The sequence below is a fragment of the Schistocerca piceifrons genome, chromosome X (genome assembly GCF_021461385.2).
Source record: "Schistocerca piceifrons isolate TAMUIC-IGC-003096 chromosome X, iqSchPice1.1, whole genome shotgun sequence".
Taxonomy (NCBI): domain Eukaryota; kingdom Metazoa; phylum Arthropoda; class Insecta; order Orthoptera; family Acrididae; genus Schistocerca; species Schistocerca piceifrons.
In genome coordinates, this window is record NC_060149.1 from 471472701 (window position 1) to 471496318 (window position 23618).

Consider the following 23618-nt stretch of genomic DNA (forward strand, 5'->3'; position numbering starts at 1 on the left):
TGTTCTGCCCGGGTCGTGAGTTTACGTACGGTCAGAATTCTGTTGGCAAGATCTTTCGCTAAGGAAAAACGGTGGAAGTAGTCATATGCTTCGCACATGTATCTTCTCACTGGGGCAAGAATTTCTACAAACTTTTGCCGGCCGACATTTGCACATTCGTTTTAGAACCGAAAGTGCAACAATCTTTGTCTACTTAGCATTTTCCGAATCTGGCTATTAAACCACAGGGACTTTCTCATCATTAATCCACCTTTTTTTGCATATAAGTCTCCATAGCGTGATTTACTCTCAATTTAAACTTTACACCTAATTCATCTAGGTCCGTCGTATTGGAACCAAATGATGTCGATTTATTGGTTAAATGGACTGCTGACAACTATGTATCTGTTTTCTTATACAATAAATGTTCGCCTAATCTTCTTGATGGATGTATTAACTTCAGTAACCAATGTCGCTTTGATGACATCATGGCATATAAACCCTGTCGCTATACTGATACGACTGATAATATCAGGTCTCTTTGTAGCTACAACATCTAAAGTATTTAGAGTGTGTGTAGGCTGTCGGACTGTTTGTTCAAGACAGTTTTCGAAAAACATGTCTACAAGTACTTCACAAGACCGTTTCTCTGTACAACATTCAACGAATCGATAGACGCCCTATTCTATACCTTGTAGATTAAAGTCGCCTCCATCTGTTACTGCATAATGTGCGTATTTCTGCACTACTGGGCATAGAAGATCACCTAATTCTACAGAAGAGTTGCTGAATTCTGTGAATTTCTTTCCATGTCCTTCGCTGAAATATCTGATGCAGCATTGTCCTAAGATTGGTTAGCTACCAAAAGTTGTATTGATAACCAAATGTATTTACTCTGAAACAACGTCGTTTCAACTTACGGCAATCGATATAAATAAAAAATAGTATATGCTACAGCTGTAATCGGAAACAATCATATTCAGTAATAATAGCCAACATCAAATTATGTTTAGTTCCGTGTTAAGGGAAAATTTGTACATTTTCATCTAAAGAAATAGTGACATTCATTCAGTTTAAAACATTGCTATCTGGGAAAAATTCACATTTATCGGCAAATGAACTTGCTCACGTTGCATAAAATAAATATAGTGAAGATGAACAGATTAAGTCTCACGTGCGAAAGAACAGCTGCAGCTTATTTGAGATTCTCGTACACCATGACCTTCAGAAGTCTTGAAACTCATTTTAGAATTCCTTTCTGTTCACAATGCGTAAGACTTACTCACGCGAGCACTATCTGGTCGCATTGCTATTGTTTTTCCTTATTCTTCTTCTACATACCACACATCCACAAGAACGCTCATCTCGTCGAAGTGGATGGAGAACTGACCTCCAATTTTAAAGCAGAACATCAGAGTACTCGACGACCCGTTTTCGTAGGTGAGAGGGACGCCACGACTCGGGATACGGAGGTATGTACTGTTAGCTTCCGCTTTTCCGCGAAACCACGCCATTTTTGCTGCGTTGGGCTTTGATTAAAACTCACGACCCTATCTCAAATACGTGACTGTCTGATGGAAGCACTTTTCCCAGGATGAAAGATTGAAATAATGAGAGATGTCGTAACACAGCTATCACCGTGGAAAAACTTTCACTTTGGTAAGCGAATGCACAACGTTATTGGGTTTCCTTCAGTTCAGTGACATTTAACCCATTCACTGTTCAAGGCACACAGGAGCTATGCTTTCACAAATAATGGCGGTAAGTCTACAGTACAAGGTAAATGTATTTGAAGACTATGTTTCAATTGTACTAATAACATGTCTGATGCAATTCGCTAACATGAGGATAGCAGTCAGTAAATTGAACTACAAGACACCTCAGTCTTATGGTTGAAGTAATCAATGGAATAGGTACAGCTCTTGAGATGCACATTGCTTATTCCATGCTGCAGCATTACACACTTACGGTATTTCATGTTATTACCTGTCCTTACATTCTATCACGGGCTACGGAGCCAGTAATCAGAGCCCTTAATTCAAAATCATGGACTTAAGATACTACGTCACATTTAATGTGACTGTTGACTGAAAGATGCAACAACAACCTTCGCCAGGCACGAAAATTGCTCTTAGTTGGTCTTACAGTAGTCCAGTTGGCAAACGTAAACAACACACTAACGTTTTGTGCTTACTGTAACTTGATGCTTGATGGCCATCGAGAAATGTCTTGGCGGCTTGCGCAATAATCATCACTGTAGTGAGTTCTCTGTCTGTGCGCGCACTGCTGTCATGGTGTCCTTGGGCTTCTTTATGATGTCGCTAAGGTTAAATCCAGCAAACAGCGCTGTGAAATCTTTTAGACCACGCATTATGTTTACGAATTTTCTTCCTGCACTTCTTACAGTTTGCGGCTCTTGTGTTGCCGGTGTCGGTTCTGACGCGGCATTGGCAGTGTTACAGTCGGTGTTATGTGTCTCGGGCGGTGTGGCTGTAGCTGGGACGGGAGGGGGAATTCGATATATTTCGCGTCCGGCGGAGTCTAGGAAACTGCGCCTGGTACAGTTGAAAATCTGTTTATCGACTAGCGGTTTTGTATACTCCTGCCGTGGCCAGCCGCTGTCGTCAGTACTTTGTAGTGCTCCAGTATTCAGCCTGTGTCAATATCATGACTCCTTAGAATTTGGCTGATGCGATCTTTCTCAGTTTTTACGGATGGGAGAAAAACTTTCACTTTACCTATTTCCATTTCGCTAGAAACTCCATATCGTAACTGACGGCAAGTCATCGAGTAAAACAGAAGTTATTTCAGGCATTCCCCAAGGTAGTGTTACAGGTTCTTTGCTGTCTCTTATCTATATAAACGATTTGGGAGACAACTGAGCAGCCATCTTCGGTTGTTTGCAGATGACGCTGTCATTTATCGACTCATAAAGCCATCACAAGATCAAAACAAACTGCAAAACGATTTAGAAAAAATATCTGAATGGTGCGAAAAGTGGCAGTTGACCCTGAATAACTAAAAGTGTGAGGTCATGCACAAGAGTGCTAAAAGGAACTCGTTAAACTTCGGTTACACGATAAATCAGTCTAATCTAAAAACCGTAAATTCAACTAAATACCTACGTATGACAATTACGAACAACTTAAATTGGTAGGAACACATAGAAAATGTTGTGGGGAAAGGTAACCAAAGACTGCGTTTTTATTGGCAGGACACTTAGAAAATGTAAGAGACCTACTACGGAGACTGCCTACACTACGCTTGTCCGTCGTCTTTAAGAATACTGCTGCACGGTGTGGGATACTTACCAGGTACGACTGACGGAGTACATCGAAAAAGTTCAAAGAAAGGCAGCACGTTTCGTATTATCGCGAAATATGGGAGAGAGTGTCACAGAAATGATACAGGATTTGAGCTGGAAATCGTTAAAAGAAAGGCGTTTTTCGTTGCGACGGAATCTTCTCACGAAATTCCAATCACCAACTTTCTCCTCCGAATGCGAAAACATTTTGTTGACACCGACCTACATAGTGAGGAACGATCACCACAATAAAATAAGGGAAATCAGAGGTCGTACGGAAAGATATAGATGTTCATTCTTCCCGTGAGCTATACGAGATTGGAATAATGGAGGATTGTGAAGTTAGTTCGATGAACCCTCTACCAGGCACTTAAATGTGATATGCAGAGTATCCATGTAGGTATATATGTAGATGTAGATGTAGTGTCCTTTCTACCTCTGTAACATCGTACCGATATCTTATGAAAGTAATTCTTAAAAGGTCGATATCCTCCTATACATATTGCAGCTCACTGATTCTTTTAGCTCGGTCCTATAAACACTTCTCTTCTTTATAAGCCAAGAGGAATCCTTCTCATTGTTTTTGATACATTGATCATATACTCACTGTGTGGTGTCATAGAAAGAAGGAGCTCTAAGGGTTTCTAAATTTTTTGAATAGTATTAATTCTATTGTGAATATCACTATGGAAAAAGGCAAAGAAGATCAAATTAAATATTTTGATGTACAAGTATTCATAATACCAAACGCAACGTTAGGACATAATGCTACAAAAGGCCGACTCACACTTGTAAATGCCTTTACAACAATTGCAATCACCACCCGAAGCAATGGGAGTCATGTACAAGTTAAGTCACTGAACTCGCTTTTGGAACGAGCGGGGCTTACAACTGTTACGGTTACTCAGAAATTGGCTCTTGCATGATTTCCCTAAGTTTCTTAAGACAAACAAGATTTAAAAAAGGCCATACCCGGTTTCCTTCTCTATCAGTGTCTTGTCTGAGCTGTTCTGTGTGTGTTAGTAGTCTGTTGTAGCCGACGGTATTTTATAACGTAATACTCTATCGTTTGTTGACATTAGGATGTTGATGGATAGAGTCCCAATTGAAATGGAAACAGAATCACCAGTACCCCTTCTTAAGGAAGTATTCTAGGATTGATCTACAGCATGTTTGGCTAAACAGCGCACCACCAGCGCTTCGACAGTGCTCCTGCCTAGCGCGCCGAGCGCAGTGGGTTATGTTCCTAAAGGGTGAGGAGGGAAAGATACAGGAAGACTGTAACCGGACGCTGCTAGAGAATGCAGTGGCCTTTAAGACCCCAAGCAGTTTGCAGATCTTCTGCATTAGCAAATATATGGCGTCTGCGCACTTCTCCAAAAAAGAAACTGTGAAGAAGCCACGCCGTTCAATGCCGAATGGAAATTACTTTAGTTTTCGTATCGTTCGAAGGTCACGCAAAGTGATTCGTATACCACCACACTATTATGACCTGGAAAAACAGTTACTGAAACATCGTTGCAACAAAAGCCACAAAGAACACGTGACATAAATTTTTATGACAAAATGCGTCCTTGAAATGAAACCTGCAATTAGGGAAAAAGTTGAGTAGAGTGCTGGCGAAGTATTTTGTGGTCGACAACACTAATTACCTGAATATATTAAGTCCCTTAACATAAGAGGAGAATCATTTGATAACAAATGTGGTGGACAAAATTGATGACATTGTAACGTGGCGTAGTCTCCTGAGCTTCATTTCTTACATATCCCGACCTCACCATCGTATTCTGCATATCCAGACGTTTCAGTTGAGCCAAAACTCGATAGGGTAGAGTCAATTTTACATATTTCCATTTAATCGATATGCAAATGCAATAAATAAATCGCAAGTGCGCACCGAGATCAAAAAGTCGAGGCTGGCGTACAGAAACGTTCAAGACACGACGGCCACACGAGTTTTTGTTCGGTGGAGGCAACCAACCCGCTGAAAAGTCCATAGGAGGGTGCGTTAGCACGCAGCTGTAGCAGCCGGCCGACAGCCCACGGACCAAAACAGTTTTTGCCAGGGAAAAGGGATAATGGCCTGCGTGTTCACCTTAAAAGCAAAACCCACTGTATTGTTTAGGAGACCCCCAGTATACGCATTATTTTGACGGACCTAGTGCGCAGTTTCAGGGTTCTCACAAGAGGACAGTAAACGCCTAACGCAGATGCTACATATTTCCGGATTGGTTCGTTTTGCCACTCTCCCGTTTGTAAGAGTAACAGTGATTGGTGACTATTTCTGACGCAATGAGCCGGAAGAGTGAGGGAAAGACAGTGTATAATATACCCTTTCGCTTTTTGCGTGGAGGGAAGTCGTTCCGGTGACGCTCTTGTAGTGGGAACACATAGTGGGAGCGAGTGCACTCGTGCGTGTACGCAGAGAACGAGGAACAAAGTCTCTACTTAGTACTGCACTGAGAGAACACCTCTGTCGCTAGTATATCGGAGTGATACTCTCTATTGAGTTGCTCGCGATTAAGCATTTGTTCACTGAGTTGGCCGCAACACTTAATGTGCGGTGTGAACACAGACAGACTATTAGTTAACGCCTGCGAGCGAACATTGAGTGGCATCGCGGTGGACTGGTTATCTGACGGGTGTACCACGCCGATTGTTAGACTAGGGGCAGATAGGAGTCCTTGACTTCATCAAGGTGTAACAGGAGTTTAATTGGCGAAGGTCAGTCCAGATGGAAAGAGATATTGTTGTTAATTTTCAGCGACGAACGACGCAGGCAGCAGTCGTCACAGCTCATGGTATTGTGTGCTACATCATAGGCGAGCCCCATCTGTCCTCCATTAGAAATAACATACTTTATTCACGTCACTTCATTACATTTCTCACCCAACAGCCTCGACCGTACTTAGAAAAATTCAATCGGATAATTATTCAACTCGAGTACGCATGGCTTTCAGCCATTCCGCCGAGTAAATAGCATTCGTAAATAAAAGGGATAAGAGAGCTTTCCACACATTGTGTATAAATGTCATTAACAGGATTCCTATCTATAAGAGGTAACCTCCTATTTTGAAAAGAACCTGGAAATTTGTGTATCAGTTTATAAAATTGTTCAAATGTGTGTGAACTCTTATGGGACTTAACTGCTAAGGTCATCAGTCCCTAAGCTTACACACTACTTAACCTAAATTATCCAAAGGATAAACACACACACCCACGCCCGAGGGAGGAATTGAACCTCCGCCGGGACCAGCCGCACAGGCCATGACTGCAGTGCCGAGACCGCTCGGCTAATCCCGCGTGGCTATCAGTTTATAAATAAAAGTTCCACTTGATTTTCTTAAATTTTGTAGTAATTAATATTTTCCGTTCGTTTAATGTTTTCCCTACACTAATTACCAGTACTCCAGTACCCAAGTATCCCACTAGTTACGTAATAAAATAGAATATTTTTGTGTCTTTTCCTTACAGCGGACGACTCTAGAAGATACTTACTGCTGAAAGTTTTTCAGGCATTTCTTTTTGGTACGTTAGGAGCGTCTGTCTGACTTCTGTAGTAGTATGGGGTGGAAATTGCTTCTTGCGGGAGGCAAACGGTACTTGTCAGATCAATCCGTTGCGCAACTCTTTAACATACACCCACACTGACAACATCAACCGAAAGTAATCAGATGTAAATATCATCTTCTGATTCATTACACTGACCATTTCCCGTAAGTCAAGGCAATCATTTATTGACCAGACATGACTGACTACGTTTCAGTAACTGAAATATTTCATCATGATTTCTCATACAAATTCCAAGACACTGCACTAAAGACAGATTTCGATCTGTTTCTCAACCAATGTTGCTTTTGGCTGCCTAATGTACGACATTACTTCGAAACTTGCGTTGACAGATGTGCAGTGCAATAATTAGCTCAACGACCTGTTCGTCCAGTCCAACAATATGCAAGACTTTTATGATATTTTATCCCAAGAACAATATCCTCGATCCCACAGGCAAGGTGCTAAAGATTTCAATGTTTGGTTCAACACATGTGTACCAACGTCTTCTCCGTTACGTGATTGACAATGCCCTACAAACTTTCACCTGCAACAGTGCTCAATCTGGGTAAATCCACGTAGACTCTATCACGGACTATATTTCCAGGTACATTATATACTAAAAAAAGGATATGTGTGTAAATTTATTAACATCACAGCTTAATGTTAATACCACTATATAATGTAATTTTTTAATAAAAAATTGGCAGAAAAATTAAAAGTAGGGGATAAACACACGTGATAAACTCCTGATTATAAAATTATCCTGCAATATTCACCTTTTAGAAGTAGTTGCTCTTTATTGCAATCGCGTCTTCCTATGGTTCTCGCTTTTATGGCCCTCGTCATATATCGTCTCACTCATACTCGTCTGCGCTCGCTGAGCATCAGTGCACTTCAGGAGCGCTTCTCTTGGCCAGGCCTAAACAACTCATTCACTTTTAGTGATTAAAAAAATCTTTCGAACAAAAGCTGCTAAGTTTGAAGCGGACATAGCGTGGTGTCTACCATTTGTTCGTAGGTGGAAGAGTAGAGCAGATTTGATAGTCAAAAATGGTTCAAATGGCTCTGAGCACTATGGGACTTAACTTCTGAGGTCATCAGTCCCCTAGAACTTAGAACTACTTAAACCTAACTAACCTAAGGACATCACACTACACCCAGTCATCACGAGGCAGGGAAAATCAACATTCTACTTGCTACAGGTTTCGTGTGTTTACCTGTTGCATGGAAATCTTTAGTCTGTGGTCTGCTGTCGTAGCGAGTAGACGACGTCTTCATAAATGTATCAAATTTCCACAATTTTCTCGCAAAAGCTGAGAAAATTGATACAGTCTTCATTTACGACAAATGCCGCCAAAATGTGAGAACAACAGTGGCATACCAAACTGAAAGATTTCCTCACTATACAATTCATTCACAATCTACCTTGCAAACGGTCGACACGAAATGTTGATGATAAAAAAAACGGAAACTGCCCATATTACAACCGACGAGTAACACGCAGTTGATATCGTTACAGGTGTAGTATACAGTCCAAATGCTTGTGCAAGACAGCTCGAAAATGAGGGCAGAATCAATCAACGTGTTCTGCGAATACTGAATTCCAACAAATTTCACCCATACCCACATATTAACTCATCAGGACCTACGTGGTGATGACTTTCGACGATGGCTACAGTTCTCCAAAAGGAGGCTACTGAAACTGCAAGCAGATGTCATGTTCTTGACTAAGATGTTATTTACAGATGAGCCATCATTTACAAACCACTGGCGTGTTAATCTTCGCCACACGTACAATTGATCATCTCGACATTGGCGGAGAGAAATGGGCAAAGAAAGACCTCGGTCGGACAACGTATGGTGCAATCTACTAAATAATCAAATTATTGGTCGCTAATTTATTGATGGGAATTTACATAATATAATGTATTTTGATTTATTAATAGAGATGCTGTCGCTATAACCAGAAGACATCTCTCTGGACATACGACACATCATGTGGTACCAGCAGGATGGATGTCTTTCACATTCGCCAAGGAGATTTACAGAGGTTCTGCAACGGACTTGAAGATCGTGGAATTGGTCAGTCCGGCAACAATAATTGGTCTGCATCCTCGACAAACCTAACACCTCTGGGCTTTTACTTGTAGTGTAAATTGAAACAAGTTTACAATTATATCGCAGCCATTCACGAACGTATGGAAGATCGTTTTACATGAGCTTTTACTACTATCAGCTTGGGTGAAAGTCAGTTCATGAGGCCAACGTTTACAGCTCTGACATCTTATTCACCCAGTATTGGCCTGCCATTGCAGACTCTTTGTTGAAACGATGTGGTATTTTGTTGTAATTTGGCAACTGGAATGCTAATCGCCGTACTTCATTCACCGCAATTCAATAGAAGTACTTTCCTATTTCAAACATGCGATTAAGAATTTCTTGCTCTTCTTCTTCACTGAACACTACCCCTAAGCTGCCCATAAACTTTTTACTACCAAATGCGCCTCTATTATTCCCTAGAACTATTCCTTTTAGCATATTATCTGGAACACTGAATTGTTTTGCTGCTGCTGAAAATGACGTGCTGTTATTCCTTACTGCTCTGATTACCTTTTGCATCGCAACGGGGTACCCCGTTTGTTGCTATGTTTTCTGGACGTATTTTCTTTGCATCTTGAATATCTTGCAACCCTTGCAGAAGAGCAGCGTAATGAATATTGGTTTTGTGTTTAAAACGATTTCTATTGTTTTAATTTCAATATTTATACTATGCATAAAATATGGGAGTAGCTAATTCTCACTGGGACATATTGAAAATGAACTGTCGGGAATAGTGGTCATCTGTCGGCAAAAGTGGCCACATTGGCATGTGTAGCATGGCCAGTTTTCCAGATCGAAAGCCATGCTTGTATCAGTGACTCACGCGAAACAATACAACCGAAGGAAACGACGGTGATTAATACTTGTAAATCAAAAGGCATTGCGTGAACCGTGATATCGCAAAAACCTATTGCTCCAGATAAAAGTAAAGCATCTATAGTAATATGAGTTTATCACGTTACATCAAACGACTGAAAAACCTAATTGATTCATAAAAAAATAGCGGAGAAAGCCTCCTTTGTCAATGTCACTGACAAACCAATAGTGTCGATTACAGCTAGCTTGGCCACTTCTCGTAAGCAGCACTGTTGAAGACATCAAATAGGGGGCGCCACTTTTCCCAATCTGGCCACTTTAATTTTCTTTCCCCTACTATGGAACGCAGTAGGCAGATTTGCATGGCTGTCCCATTTTTATTCTGTCATCGACTCCATAATTTAGATAAGGAAGACCACAGGGATTTCTATGAATACGTTATTAATACTCTAGTATCTTAATGTGACGTCACAGGCAGAGAGTGACAGCGCACGATTTTTATTAGTAGGGGGCGCTGTGTGACTTGTTTCTTGTCTGAAGACGACCAGCAGTGTTTGGCGATACTCTGTTCTGGAAAGAAATCTCGCTATCGGGCCACAATGTTTAGCAATTTCTCTATTGGCAAAAGATTATGCTTTGCTGGAAACAGAGTGCAGGCCAAAGGAGAAAGAGAAACTATTTTGGGGAGATTCTGTCGCCAACTGTGAGCGAGAGGGTTTAGAAGTTCTGTCTCGGACCACGTGGGAGAGGAGCTGGTGATTCGACTGCGGATTTCAGTTGAGGTCGAGAGCAATGCAACTAAACAGACCAGGAGGGATCACAGTTGCAGATCGCGACGCGGCCTCATCTTCTCTGTGGAGCCACATCCACGTCAGCGCCGTTCATCACGGCGTAAATGGAATTCACGGTGAGCATTACAGTACTGGACAATTTGTCACGCACTTGGGGGATTCTTTACGATTTCCGGGCTCAGAATGAGAGTACATGTGTTTCGTGCATGATTTTCTTTAGGAGTCACCAAGCTTCCACTCACTTCTTCTGTCAGCAATTTTTGGGGTGAACGTCTGAGTTCACTAGACCTGTATGGGAAATAAGAGAGTTATCCAAAATAAACAGTAATGGTTAAAATGGCTCTGAGCACTATGAGACTTAACTTGTGAGATCATCAGTCCCCTAGAACTTAGAACTACTTAAACCTAACTAACCTAAGGACATCACACACATCCATGGCTGAGGCAGGACTCGAACCTGCCACCGTAGCGGTCGCGAGGTTCCAGACTGTAGTTCCCAGAACCGCTTGCCCACCTCGGCCGGCTAAATAGTAATCATTAGTTTCACACAGATAGCGTTATTCAGAGTTTCTCTGTGCCTTGCAGTAAGAATCATAATCACTGTTTTTTTTAATAAACTTGTGTATTTTAACGAAAGATCGTTTTTGTTGGAAATTGTTCTATCACACAATTTATTATGCATCTACTCCACTTCATGATATACGCCTAGGCCTTCAAAATCGCGTTACCCACCTAAATAGGCGTGCTTGTAGATCTTAAAGACGTGCCCTCCTCTCAGTTATCTTTCTGGTAGGGAAGGTAAAACCACAAAGAGGGTATTGTGCAACTGCACATGTCATCCCAGCCTCACTGTATGCGTTTGCAGATTCATTCATAAAAGGTCAGCAGCACGATCTGATGTAAAAAAATACTGTACCATGTAATGTATGTATGCATCTTCAAATGTTTCTTTAAAATGTGAATAATGTGACAGAACAATCCATTTAAAATAACGAAGTTCGTTACCATATGTCCTCTACCCTTCCACCTATGAAAAACTGATGAAAGTCACAATATTTCCTCCTTCAAGTTACACAGCTTTTGTTTGAAAGATTTGCGTCTTTCACTAAGAGTGGCTGAGTTTTTCAGGTGGTCTGTCTTAGGTGCCTCATCCTGTATAACTGCTATATCTCAGCTATTTGCCTACCTCTACAGCTACCCGGCATAGTCCAGTACCACAAGCATCTTCCTCCGGAGCCAGTGCAGATACTGGCTTGCATGCACAACAGTGTATGGCCACATTTTGGATAGAGACATCAGCATACCGATTTTTTATCAAAGGAACGTCTCGCAGTTATCATGCAAACGTGAGACGCTGAATCCGACGGGACAGGGGCGAGCATCTTCGTCCATAGTGCTGCAGTTGTGGACACTTTCTTTTTTCCGTGAGTCACGTGCCCTCCGAATGACGTGCGGATATTCGTGGCAGGTATTACGGGCGTCTCCTGGGCACTTCAAGGGCAGTTCAGTTCACTGGTATGACCAAGGATCATCTCATCACAGTGTCCGTACAGCCAGCAGCTCAGGTGCTCATCCAGGAATCAGTTGTAGTCGACGCTGCTCCTGGTTGCAAGTGCCTTCGGAGTCCTCTAGGAAGTGCCTGTAGTTCTCCACGAGCAACGCTCTGCACACTTGACTGTCACGTCTTTAATGATAAACCACGATTGACACTAGACAATGATTATCAACCCACGAGTTCCTGATACATCCAGAAATGTTGTCGTGTTTTGCTGTGACAGATTTAACTGCAACCGTTCTAGTTAACAAAAAATGTGTCTGTATATGTTACTGACAATGAAGTATTTATTCTTCATTGTCTACCAGGAAACCTGCTCTTTCTTTGTTAGCTTACTCCAGATCACGTCAGTAATGATAACAGGAAATGTAAATCTTGATTTTTCGAAGGGATTGTACTTTGTTTTCGCGAAGAAACGTCAATCACATTTGACATTGTGGTCTCTGTTTGAACCCCCTACTTTCAGAAGAGAATTCCATCATCCTCGCAACAGAATAACGTTCGTACTCATTCTAATTACGAAGTGCCGTAATTATAAACGAAGCACATATGTAGTGCTGTTTATATTTTCGTGTATATTATAGTTAATGTTAAAATGTTAACAACGGCACGTTCTATGCACCCGCGTATCTAAAAATTACACTTTTAAGATGGAGCTGGATATCCTAAGAGCTACATCACGCCGACATCCATTGTAATCACTTCAATAATTCAGTTACAGATAAATATTAATACCGTCCAGAATTCCATTTTAATTTAGAGTGACAGTCACATCTTTTTCCATTCACCTATAAAGCTGTTTGATCCTAATAATATATTTGAATGATCGTTTTACCATTCCAGAATCGTTTTCGGAACTGTGAAAACATGCTCTATACACTGAAGCCAGTCCGGGCGATTTAGCATCTCATTCCGTAATCTGAGTAAATCCTTTTATTCTGAACAGAGAAGGCCGCTTTCGCTTGGAATGCTATCAGCAGCGGCAGCGAGTGGTAGTAAAATCCAACGAGTGCACGGACAAAGGAGACAATCCCGAATGCCATCATGACCCCTATTTCATTTCTCTTTGATAGAATCACTAATGGAAAGATAACGTTAGACACGAAGAAGAAAGTAGATGGTATGGAGTGAAGTTTCTTAAGTAATTTTCGTTACTTCACTTTGCCAGGTAATCTGAACAGCACGCAAAATTATGCAACATGCGTCCGGAAACATTATTGACTGTTCACTGACATACCGCATTGTCGTAGACTTCAAGTAGTTTTATGAACTAAATTATATATTACAGAGATTTGTGTATGAAATAAAAGATGGAGAACTCGTTAAGTTAACTGAATGCGTTAGGAAACCAGTCTGCTGAAACGTCTTATATTAGCAAAAGACTAATGCGACTGATACGATAAATAAGTGTATCACACAGTCAGTTATATTATTTACGTTAAACTTGAAAATCTACTTCTGTAATCTCACAGCTGTAGCACCGTTTTTGCAAAGATTTTTCATTTGTGCTATGTTACTGGCAGTCGGGATCAGCAAGTACGTAAGGTTTGTTACATTCAAATGTTCACGTAAAAAGTTCAGTAGCGAAACCTGGATTCAACACTAGTTAAAATTGTTTAAATTTCTTGATGATTCTCCTCGCATACATCATTAACAGTTGAGGTTGGTAGCGCCATGAAACAAGCGAATGTAAGTCCACAGTCAAACACATTCTATTGAAAAAGCTGCTCCAGTCATTCACTGCTCTGTAACTCTTAATAAAGAGAACAAGTAATACGTCTGCGAAAACACAATGTTACATATTGATGATAACATGAAAGTAATAAATAATAACGCCGTAATACACAAGATGTAATAATAACAATAATAATAATAATAATACAGAACTACGTAACTAAAGGAATATAATGACAGGTTAACGATTCGTGTAAAATAAATAATGGTTCATAGTCCATGTAACATAAGAACGGCAGTTTAATAGTAGATTGATAAATATGGAATAAAAACCATTTTTATTAAAGTCATCTTGCTCGGTACGTAGGTTGACGGATTCTTTCAAAGGCATTAGGTAAATTTCGGTCATGTTAAGAGCATGTTAAAAGATATGCAAACTCTTATTTATACCACAGACAACATGTTTGTACGTTATCGCGCTATTAATGTTTACATTTAAAGACAGAGGACATCTTTGTAATAGTACGAGCTCTACTTAAATAGAAAAGTTCAGAAAGATTAGTCCTTGCAATCGTGTAGAACACAGTTGAACAGTGTTTATGAACCCAGAATGGTCAGAATTTGACCGAAATAGATAATCTAAGAAAATATTAAGGGCAAATATGTTCTTGTTGCTTCAAATCTTAATTTTTGACTACCGCAGGCTACAAATTGTGAGAAATCTGAGATACCGAGACGTCTGTGACGCGTCTATGTAGACGAAGTGGCGTCAGTAGAGGCCAACGAATAGTTAATGACGTAATTTCACAAGATTTATCCGAATGTGGCGCATTCTCAGTATGTCAAGATGTCTTTCTAGTACCCATTGCGGTACTGAAATTGGAATTTCACACAGTACAAATCGCTGCTAATGTTATCTCCAGGAAGTTTAACGCCGTCTGTCATTGAGATTGAAGACTACATCCAATATGACGGAGAACAATGGATAGCTAAATACATAGAGCAATGTGCTACTGTAGTTCGCAATAGATGTTCTCCGAAGTTTCTGACTAAATTTGATATATGAAGTGAAATGAAAGCATATCACCACCATAACAGGCTGATTTATTGAGCACTAAAATGAATTAACAATTGCTGGTCAGCCGCTTACGTGCAAATATCATAAAAAGTTTTTCATCACCCCAGTTAACAGAACTCCTGAAGATAGACGTTCACTATGGTTACTGCATCACAGACGCAGGCTCTTTGACTGTTCAGGGATGTCACTAAACCCGCCCAAAGATGTAAACAACCATGCATGAGCAGCGCCTATAAGACGGAGGAGGTCCGACCGCCGATCAGTTCCAGTCATTCCACCAGGAAGGAGGTACACGGCTCATGTAGACTGTAGTTCAACCACGCCTAGACGGCCAGTACCGCGGTTCCATCGCATCCGCATTGTTACTTTGTGCCAGGAAGGGCTCTTAACAAGAGAAGCGTACAGGCGTCTCGGAGTGAACCATCGCGGTGTTGTTCGGACATGGAGGATATACAGAGAGACAGGAACCGCCGATGACATGCCTCACTCAGGCCACCAAAGGGATACTACTAGAGTGGATGATCGCTACCTACGGATTATGGCTCGAAGGAACCCTGACAGCAACGCCACCATGTTGAATAATGCTCTTCGTGCAGCCACAGGACGTCGTGTTACGACTCTAACTGTGCGCAATAGGCTCCATTATGCGCAACATCGCTCCCGGCGTCGACTGTGAGATCCATCTTTGCAACCACCACACCATGCAGCGCGGTACAGATGGGCCCAACAACATGCCAAATGGACCGCTTAGGATTGGCATCACGTTCTCTTCACCGATGAGTATCGCATATGCCTTCAACCAGACAATCGTCGGAGACGTGTTTGGAGGCAACCCGGTGAGGCTGAACGCCTTAGACACATTGTCCAGCGAGTGCAGCAAGGTGGAGGTTCCCTGATGTTTTGGGGTGGCATTTTGTGCGGCCAACGTACAGCTGTACAATGCGTGAATACAATCCTCCGACCGATACTGCAACCATATCGGCAGCATATTGGCCACGCATTCGTCTTCATGGGTGCCGATTAGCGCCCCCTTAGTACACATGTTGTGAATGCCTTCCTTCGGGATAACGACATCACTTGACTAGAGTGGCCACCATGTTCTCCAGACATGAACCCTATCGAACATGCCTGGGATGGATTGAAAATGGCTGTTTATGGACGGCGTGACTCACCAACCATTCTGAGGGATCTACGCCGAATCACCGTCGAGCAGAGGGACAATCTGGACCAACAGTGCATACAGACATGCATCAGTACAAGAGGATATCCTACAGGGTATTAGAGGTACCGGTGTGTACAGCAGTCTGGACCATAACCTGTGAAGGTCTAACAATATGGTGGTACTACATGCAATGTGTGGTTTTCATGAGCAATAAAAAGGGCTCAAATGATGTTAATGTTGATCTCTATTCCAATTTTCTGCGCAGGTTCCGGAACTCTAAGGAACCGAGGTGGTAATAAACATTTTTTGATGTGTGTAGTACAGATCTAGATGGTACTGAATCCTTTGTTGTTCTCATGACGCGTTTCGGGCGTAGCCCATCATCAGATGACTGCTGACAAATGATAATGAAGACAGGTGCAAAAATAATGATATCATACAATATAGCGTAATCAAAAAAATGAGATTATTTAAACCTGAAATAAACTTAATTGTATACATTTTTGAACAACGTAAGTACATACCATTTCAGATAATTACAAGCATTGACAAGGGCGTTGAATAACGTCCGCACAAAGGTCAAGCGAAACATGTGTTCTCGTGTACAAAGAATGGACGTAACCAGTGCCTGATTCGAATTACAGTGTCTTAACACCGCCAACCACTAACGTAACATAAACTGTTGTCGCTAGAGAGCAGAGCTTCTGATGACGTGGAAAATATAAATATTAATATAAAATAACCAAAGTTGATTCAGCGGTAATGTGCACAGAGGTCAATTGTAAAATACAGTATAAGAGTACAAGACATTCCATTTACAACAAATTCATACAGAACCACATAAGTAATTGATTCATAATAACATTAGAAGGCATGACATCCGATAGAAAGTTAATTAGAGTAAGTGTATTAACTAAGGCAAAGTTAATTAGAATGATTTCATATTTCGCCAACACAGTTGTACAAGAAAGTCAACTGTGAAATATAATACAGTATTACAGAATTCATAGAACAACGAATTGTAATCATACATGCCATCTTTACGTTTTCAGTAAAACTCAAGAAAGACAATTCGCTAATAAAATTTCAGGTACTCATTAAAAATTCCCTAACGTATATTGAAAGTTAAACGAAAGACGCCCGATGAGGACACATCCTTTTTCGCATCCACAAGTAAATCATAGAAAAAAATCTAAGAGCCACCTACGACAGCTTCATATCTGCTGATTTATTATATGTTATGGTCTACCTGGTTACATATATTTCAATTTCTTCTAAAATATCCAATACCTTTACTGCCAAAATACAAAGGTGAATATGTCATCTTCGGTGGTTTTAAGCTGATATTGTTTCTCCCTTCAGTGAAATGTCGACGCATTTCCACTACTTGCGTATCCATGTTCACGCAATCTAATTTGAAACTCCCTTCCAGCTTGCTCGATTTAATATTTCTCACATGAACGGACATTATTCAGCGTCCTTGTCAGTACTTGTAATGATCTTAAATGGTATGTACGTACGTTCTTCAAAAATATATACAGAATAAATTTTATTTCTGATTTCTATAATCTCATGTCACTGATTACGCTATATTGTATGATATCACTGCACTAGTCTTTATTGTTTGTCATCAGGTCATCTGATGATTGGCTATGCCCGAAACGCAACATGAGCACAATAAGAGATTCAGTGCCATCTGGATCTCTGTTAGTTATGCGACTTAACAGCAATTTTACATTCACTTTTATAGTTACTGGTATTATGGTAGCACACCTCTGCCAGGTTTTAAAGTCCGATTTACGATTTATCCGTATTTGTATTTAAAATAAATTTGGAAAAAAATTCTAGTATCAGTTTATTATCTTATAATTTGTCGTGCCACATTTGTTGGAATTCATGCATGTATTTACCTCTCCATCAGCAACAGACTATGTTGAAGAAACTGGAACCCAAAACAGTCACAGCATCTTTTGACATATCTCTGTCAACTTGAACTTGGCCTCGGTAGGGTTAAATATAGAGCTCATTATAAAGTGCAAATTCATTATATACATGGTACGTTTGCTGCTTACACGTAATATTCCTTCTGTGACGGAGACTTTTCAGTACGACGTTCAGTATCAGAGAGTAAGTTCCTGTTAGTTCAATTTAAGCTAAGAATGTTCAGTTGGAATTTACGCACCTTGTCGAAATTCTGCTTCGACGGTTTAGAAACCCTTTTACCTCTGTTTTCTCTCCGCGACGTTCAATCACCATTAATCGTTAAAAATTGTGTAAAAAACACAGATTAAGTCTTTTAGACCGAGTAGTTTCAAGGCATTCTTCAGTCTGTTATCTTAAATTGCCTCAGGTTTGCTCCTAGAGAGTACACGAAACTGAAATCATCTACATTTCTTGTTCTTTATGTTAAACATTATTACAGGTACTTAGGGATCAGAAGGGAAGAAGCACAACACAGGGAGAGGAGCGTCCTAAGTATTTTCTGTCAGCCACCGATTGCGAACAATAAAGCCAAGGTCTTATATTGTAATGTACATTCCAACGAAACACGCTAATGTTACGTACATTATGGTGCCAATGTCAGCATTGTGCGTGTGGACAGTAGAAAGGGGTGAAGACTTTCTCCGGTTAGCGTCTTCGGCAGCCAGGGTACGTCAGACGGTGACGCATTCGGGTTGCCCTCGACTTCGGTGACTGAACAAAGAATCTTTTACGGAAACACTTTCTCTCTGAGTGTCCGGAAGAAAAAGCCTGAAGCAATTTGCGCCACACATTCGCGGATCTAAGTCGATGTAGGTCACTGTCTCGCTCCATTAAAAATCTCACCTACCTTCCCACAAGCCTACGTGCTTTCCTGACCCCGCTTCGTAATGTACCCAATATATACTTAACATCCGCCTTGACTGCCCTCTGATTACAATATTCTAGGAAGTTCATCTGTGTTTTTCTCGCACACTGCATAACACTATTCCCCAGGTTGTCAATTTTCTACCTACAAACAAGGCACTTAACCTTGAAGTGAGAGGAGAATTCCCCTGTATTTGACGCACACTGGGAAACATATCGACATATTCCCGACATAAGAATACGTGTGGGAAGAAAATGGAAGTTATCAACAACTGAACGTCAATAAGTGAAACGAGAAGAATATTAATTGTACCTAGTAAAATACACTGATATGCAAAACTTAAGAGATGAGCAACACTCTTATGAAGTGTTACTGCTTAGACACACAGTTCGACGAAACTTGACCCCTACAAAAAAAAATTTCTACAGTATGGTACATAATGTAACTGAAAGAAATACACAAGACGACCACAAAAGACACTTCTATTCAGAGAAAACGCATGCGCTGCCAGGCGCTCCCACACTGGCTACACGGCTTGTAAAACGATCTAGTGGCAGGATGTTCACTTCCTCCAAAAGCGCAGCTAACAACTGGTGGATGGTCGTTGGTGTGCGGACGTGCTGCAATACGTCTCCCCAACGCATCCCACACTTGCTCAATGGGATTAAAGTCGTGGCAACTGACAGGCAGTTCATTCACAGAATACCCTCATGTTCCAAGAGCTCTTCTACCTGCACTGTTTGGTTCAAATGGCTCTGAGCACTATGGGACTTAACTTCTGTGGGCATCAGTCCCCTAGAACTTTGAACTACTTAAACCTAACTAACCTAAGGACATCACACACATCCATGCCCGAGGCAGGATTCGAACCTGCAACCGTTGTGGTCGCGTGGTTCCACACTGAAGCGCCTAGAGCCGCTCGACCACTTCGGCCGGCTACACTGTTTGATCTGGTCGTGCATTGTCACCTCCAAAAATAAATTCAGTGTAAAGTCCCCTACAATACACACATGGATAGCAGTACAGTGTCACAATAACACTGACCGGTGAATGTACCGTGTTCAAAGATTTGGAGTTCAGCACATCTATGCAATATTAGGCCTCTCCACAGCTGCACCATACAACGATCATGATCGAAATAGTTCCTGTGTGCATTACGGGTTCTCACCTCTCTCCATAAGAGAGTACGTCCAGCATTCTCTGACATGGTAGTTTTGGTGTTCCAAATGTTATGGTATGGGGAAGCATAATGTTGGTTTGGGGTACCGACATCCAAATCTTTTAACATAATGCACTCACAGGTCAACGTTAATATGGTAACATACTCCTTTCTCAAGTGCATCTTTTCAGGGGTACATTCGACCATGACTTCATTTTTATGGATGACAACGTCTGACCGCATCGATCAGCGCAGGTGGAAGAGCTCTTGGAACGAGAGGATATCTTGCGAACGGGCTATCCTGTTCGCTCCCCCACCCGACTTGAATCCTATCCAGTATGTCTGAAATGCGTTGAGGAGACTAAATGCAGCGCCCGCATGCGTCAACGACTGTCCACAAGTTTCCAACTGCAGTGATGGGGGAGACGAACGCCCTACCACACGTATTCACTACCAACCTTTTGGCTAGCAAAGGAGCACGTTGCAGAGCACCACCGGCCGCGGTGGCCGAGCGGTTCTAGGCGCTTCAGTCCGGGACTGTGCGACTGTTACGGTCGCTGGTTCGAATCGTGCCTCGGGCATGGATGTGTGTGATGTCCTTAGGTTAGTTAGGTTTAAGTAGTTCTACGTTCTAGAGGACTGATGACGTCAGATGTTAAGTCCCATAGTGCTCAATGCCATTTGAACCATTTTTTGCAGAGTACCGATTGCCGTCCGTGTTGATCACACAACCTATTAAGGACAATGTACCGTCTTTTGTAATGTCCATTCATTGTCAATTCTTGTGTTGGTTTTGGTGTTGTTACTGTCTTAGAATGCAAGTGTCATTTTTGTTTGTCTCTGTCCGTAATTCTTTCAGTTCCCTTTATACTATACTATACCGTAGTATACTGTAGCACTTCTTTCGACGCACGGTGTAAGTTTCATCGAGCAATGACACGTCATACGAAAGTTGCTTTCGTCTTTAGATTTTACACATCAGTGTGTAATCAGTTTAAGTAGTGGGCCCGTAAGAGGAAATTGTTGACGATGACGAGTTTGTTCGTTTCAGCATACATTAAAGTATTAAGTACATTTCAGTTTCGAGATAATACCGAAATGTTTCTAAAGGTAACTCCATGTTTTTCCACATTTTGTATAATGTTTATCCTGCATCGGGATTTTCTAACCAAGATTTGGCTGTTACATCATTTTAAATCTCCGTACTCATGCTTTTGTTGTCGACACTATCGTCAGTATCTTAAGGGAATATGTCATTTGTTCATTTTTCTGTTAATTGTGTTACCTTCAGTGTATGTGGATACGTATTTTAAACCCGTCAGCAGTATATTTCTAAGTCATAGATAGGGAACTAGCTCAGTGTGTCCACGAAAGAGTACAAACCGTCTAAAACTACGTATGAAATTGCTGGCGTGTTACACTACTGGGTGTCGATTCAGCAAACGTAACATACGCGGGTATGACTTACCTCTGTTTGTTTTAAGCTTTCTGCATAGATGTTAGTCTACAAGAGTAGGTTCTCCAACAACCGGAATCAAAGAAACCAGGGCATTTATTTCGGTAGATCACATCTGTGTGTAATTATTTACTAAACCAGCCGTGAATTTCAGTTTCCTGTTACAAAGCGGAATTAAAATAGCTACTACTAGCTTGTTAACTATCACACAGATCTGAATTGGTACTCATAATATTCTAGTTGAACTTTTGAAATAATCTTCCTTCTTTGAAACTAAGAAAATGAAAGGGAAAATAAATCGTTCCAATTGATATGAAAATTTTACATTAATACTAATTCCACGATGTTCATAAATTTTTGTTTCAGATATTTTCCACAGAATATACTGAACATATAGAAACTCCTAACAAAAACTACACGGAAACGATCAATTTGTGAACAACTTCAAATCTGGATGTGTCTCTCCATCGATAACATGCGCCTGACCTAGATTAACATCGGGGTGCAAGCGTTTAACACAAGCCTAAAGAGTGCATCAAGCTCTACAAAGCAGAAAAGTCCGAGTTGTGAATTATTCGGTTTTGAAGTCCTGATCATCCGAGTAGTCTGAGAAGTTCACGAACACTGTAGGAATTTATATCAACAGTGGCCAAAATATACTTCATCACTGTCAGTTTTATAAACAAATCCAATACTGTTTATCCGATCGGAGCGTATGCTATATCCGGCACATATCAAGGATGACATCGGTCCAGATCTTCATCCAAGACATTGTAAGATACGTACACTGTGGGTGTGTTACGCACAGAAAACATTTTCGATTCTCCCCTGATCTGTGCCTTTCTTGAACAGTGCACTGCATTTTGCGCTTTCCAGGGACGTCCCACGGACCAAATGAAAGCTGCAACTAGTTCTAGTTCCACGCCGTACTTGCCAAACTCCATAGAGGCACTGCCGCTACTTGACTACCGTACCAGATACAAAATGTGATGGAGATTAGTGCACTGTCCGTCAGAGGGAGGGAGGCAAAAAGGAGCTTAGAACGGCTTACAGTATCTACGTGTCACACATTTTCCACAGTGCGGTAGTTCACTAGGGTACAGAAACATATTATCACATTATGAAGAACGCTCCGATTAAATATTCTTTGATATTACAGTAATAATTTCACGTTGTTTTAATAACTGTGCCTACAATATGGATATTGAAACAGTTTAGATCGTCATTGTACATCATGAGAGTCGATACAGTTCCTCAACGGACATTAGTTTTAAAATAATCAAAAAATAGTATTATTTTTCACAGCAACAAGTAAAAGTCTTTTAGATTATGTTTGGAAGGCCTCGCTATTAGTGTTATTGCCATTGGGTTGGTCTTCTGTACAAGTCTCCGAGAGAAAGGGGTGAAAAATTCTAGTTCGCAGTTTTCTCTATTACACACAAAGCTATGGTATAGTTTAATTCCGTGAAAAATACCTGAGACCTCAAACGCCATTCTTAAATATTATTTACTCTGTTCCTCGCAATCATACGACACACATTTGCGTATTTGTCACTTGTTCCGTTTAGTGAAAATGAAACGGACTGGCCTCTGCTGACGGAACTTTAACATATACGATAAGCATGAAATAATTATAAAGACGTTAATATCTTTAATGCGCCTTGAAGCTTACTTCTTTTATCGACATAAGTTACTATAGGAACACTAAGGTCGGGTGGAGGGCCTTTTATATGACAGTAACTAAACACAACCGACTGGACACATTGAGAAACGAGTTTTTAAAAGATATCTAGGACTGAGAGATAGAAGAAGTCACTGTAGCAAACTTACCAGCAGCAGGGCGGGAATTCGCATGGCGGAGAGAGCTACAGCTGAGGCGTCCTTCTGCGGTCGCGGAACCACGACAACTGCTGAGGAGGCTGCCATCTCGCTGACCCCCTTTCACCTCACGGTCGGAGAGAGTTCTTGCTCCGCCCTTTTACGTTTGTAAGCCCCTCCTCGCTGCCTTCGAGTGGAGAAGGTCGCAAAGCTGACGCCATACAAATTCTGGTTCACCATTAGTCATAGTACATAACATCATTAGCGAAATGGAGTAGACTACATCTTACAGTGGGATATCTGTCCACCTTTATTATGCTTATGAA

General features: G+C 41.1%; 1 protein-coding gene across 1 annotated transcript in view; it reads right to left on the reverse strand.

The window, feature by feature from the left end:
* Positions 1-23399, reverse strand: part of LOC124722123 — a 402152-nt gene extending 378753 nt beyond the window's left edge. The window contains exon 1 of the mRNA XM_047247328.1: positions 23305-23399. Within this exon, the coding sequence (XP_047103284.1) occupies positions 23305-23328 (24 nt within the window). The 5' untranslated portion in view covers positions 23329-23399. The remainder of the gene's footprint in view (positions 1-23304) is intronic.
* Positions 23400-23618: the final 219 nt, after the last annotated feature.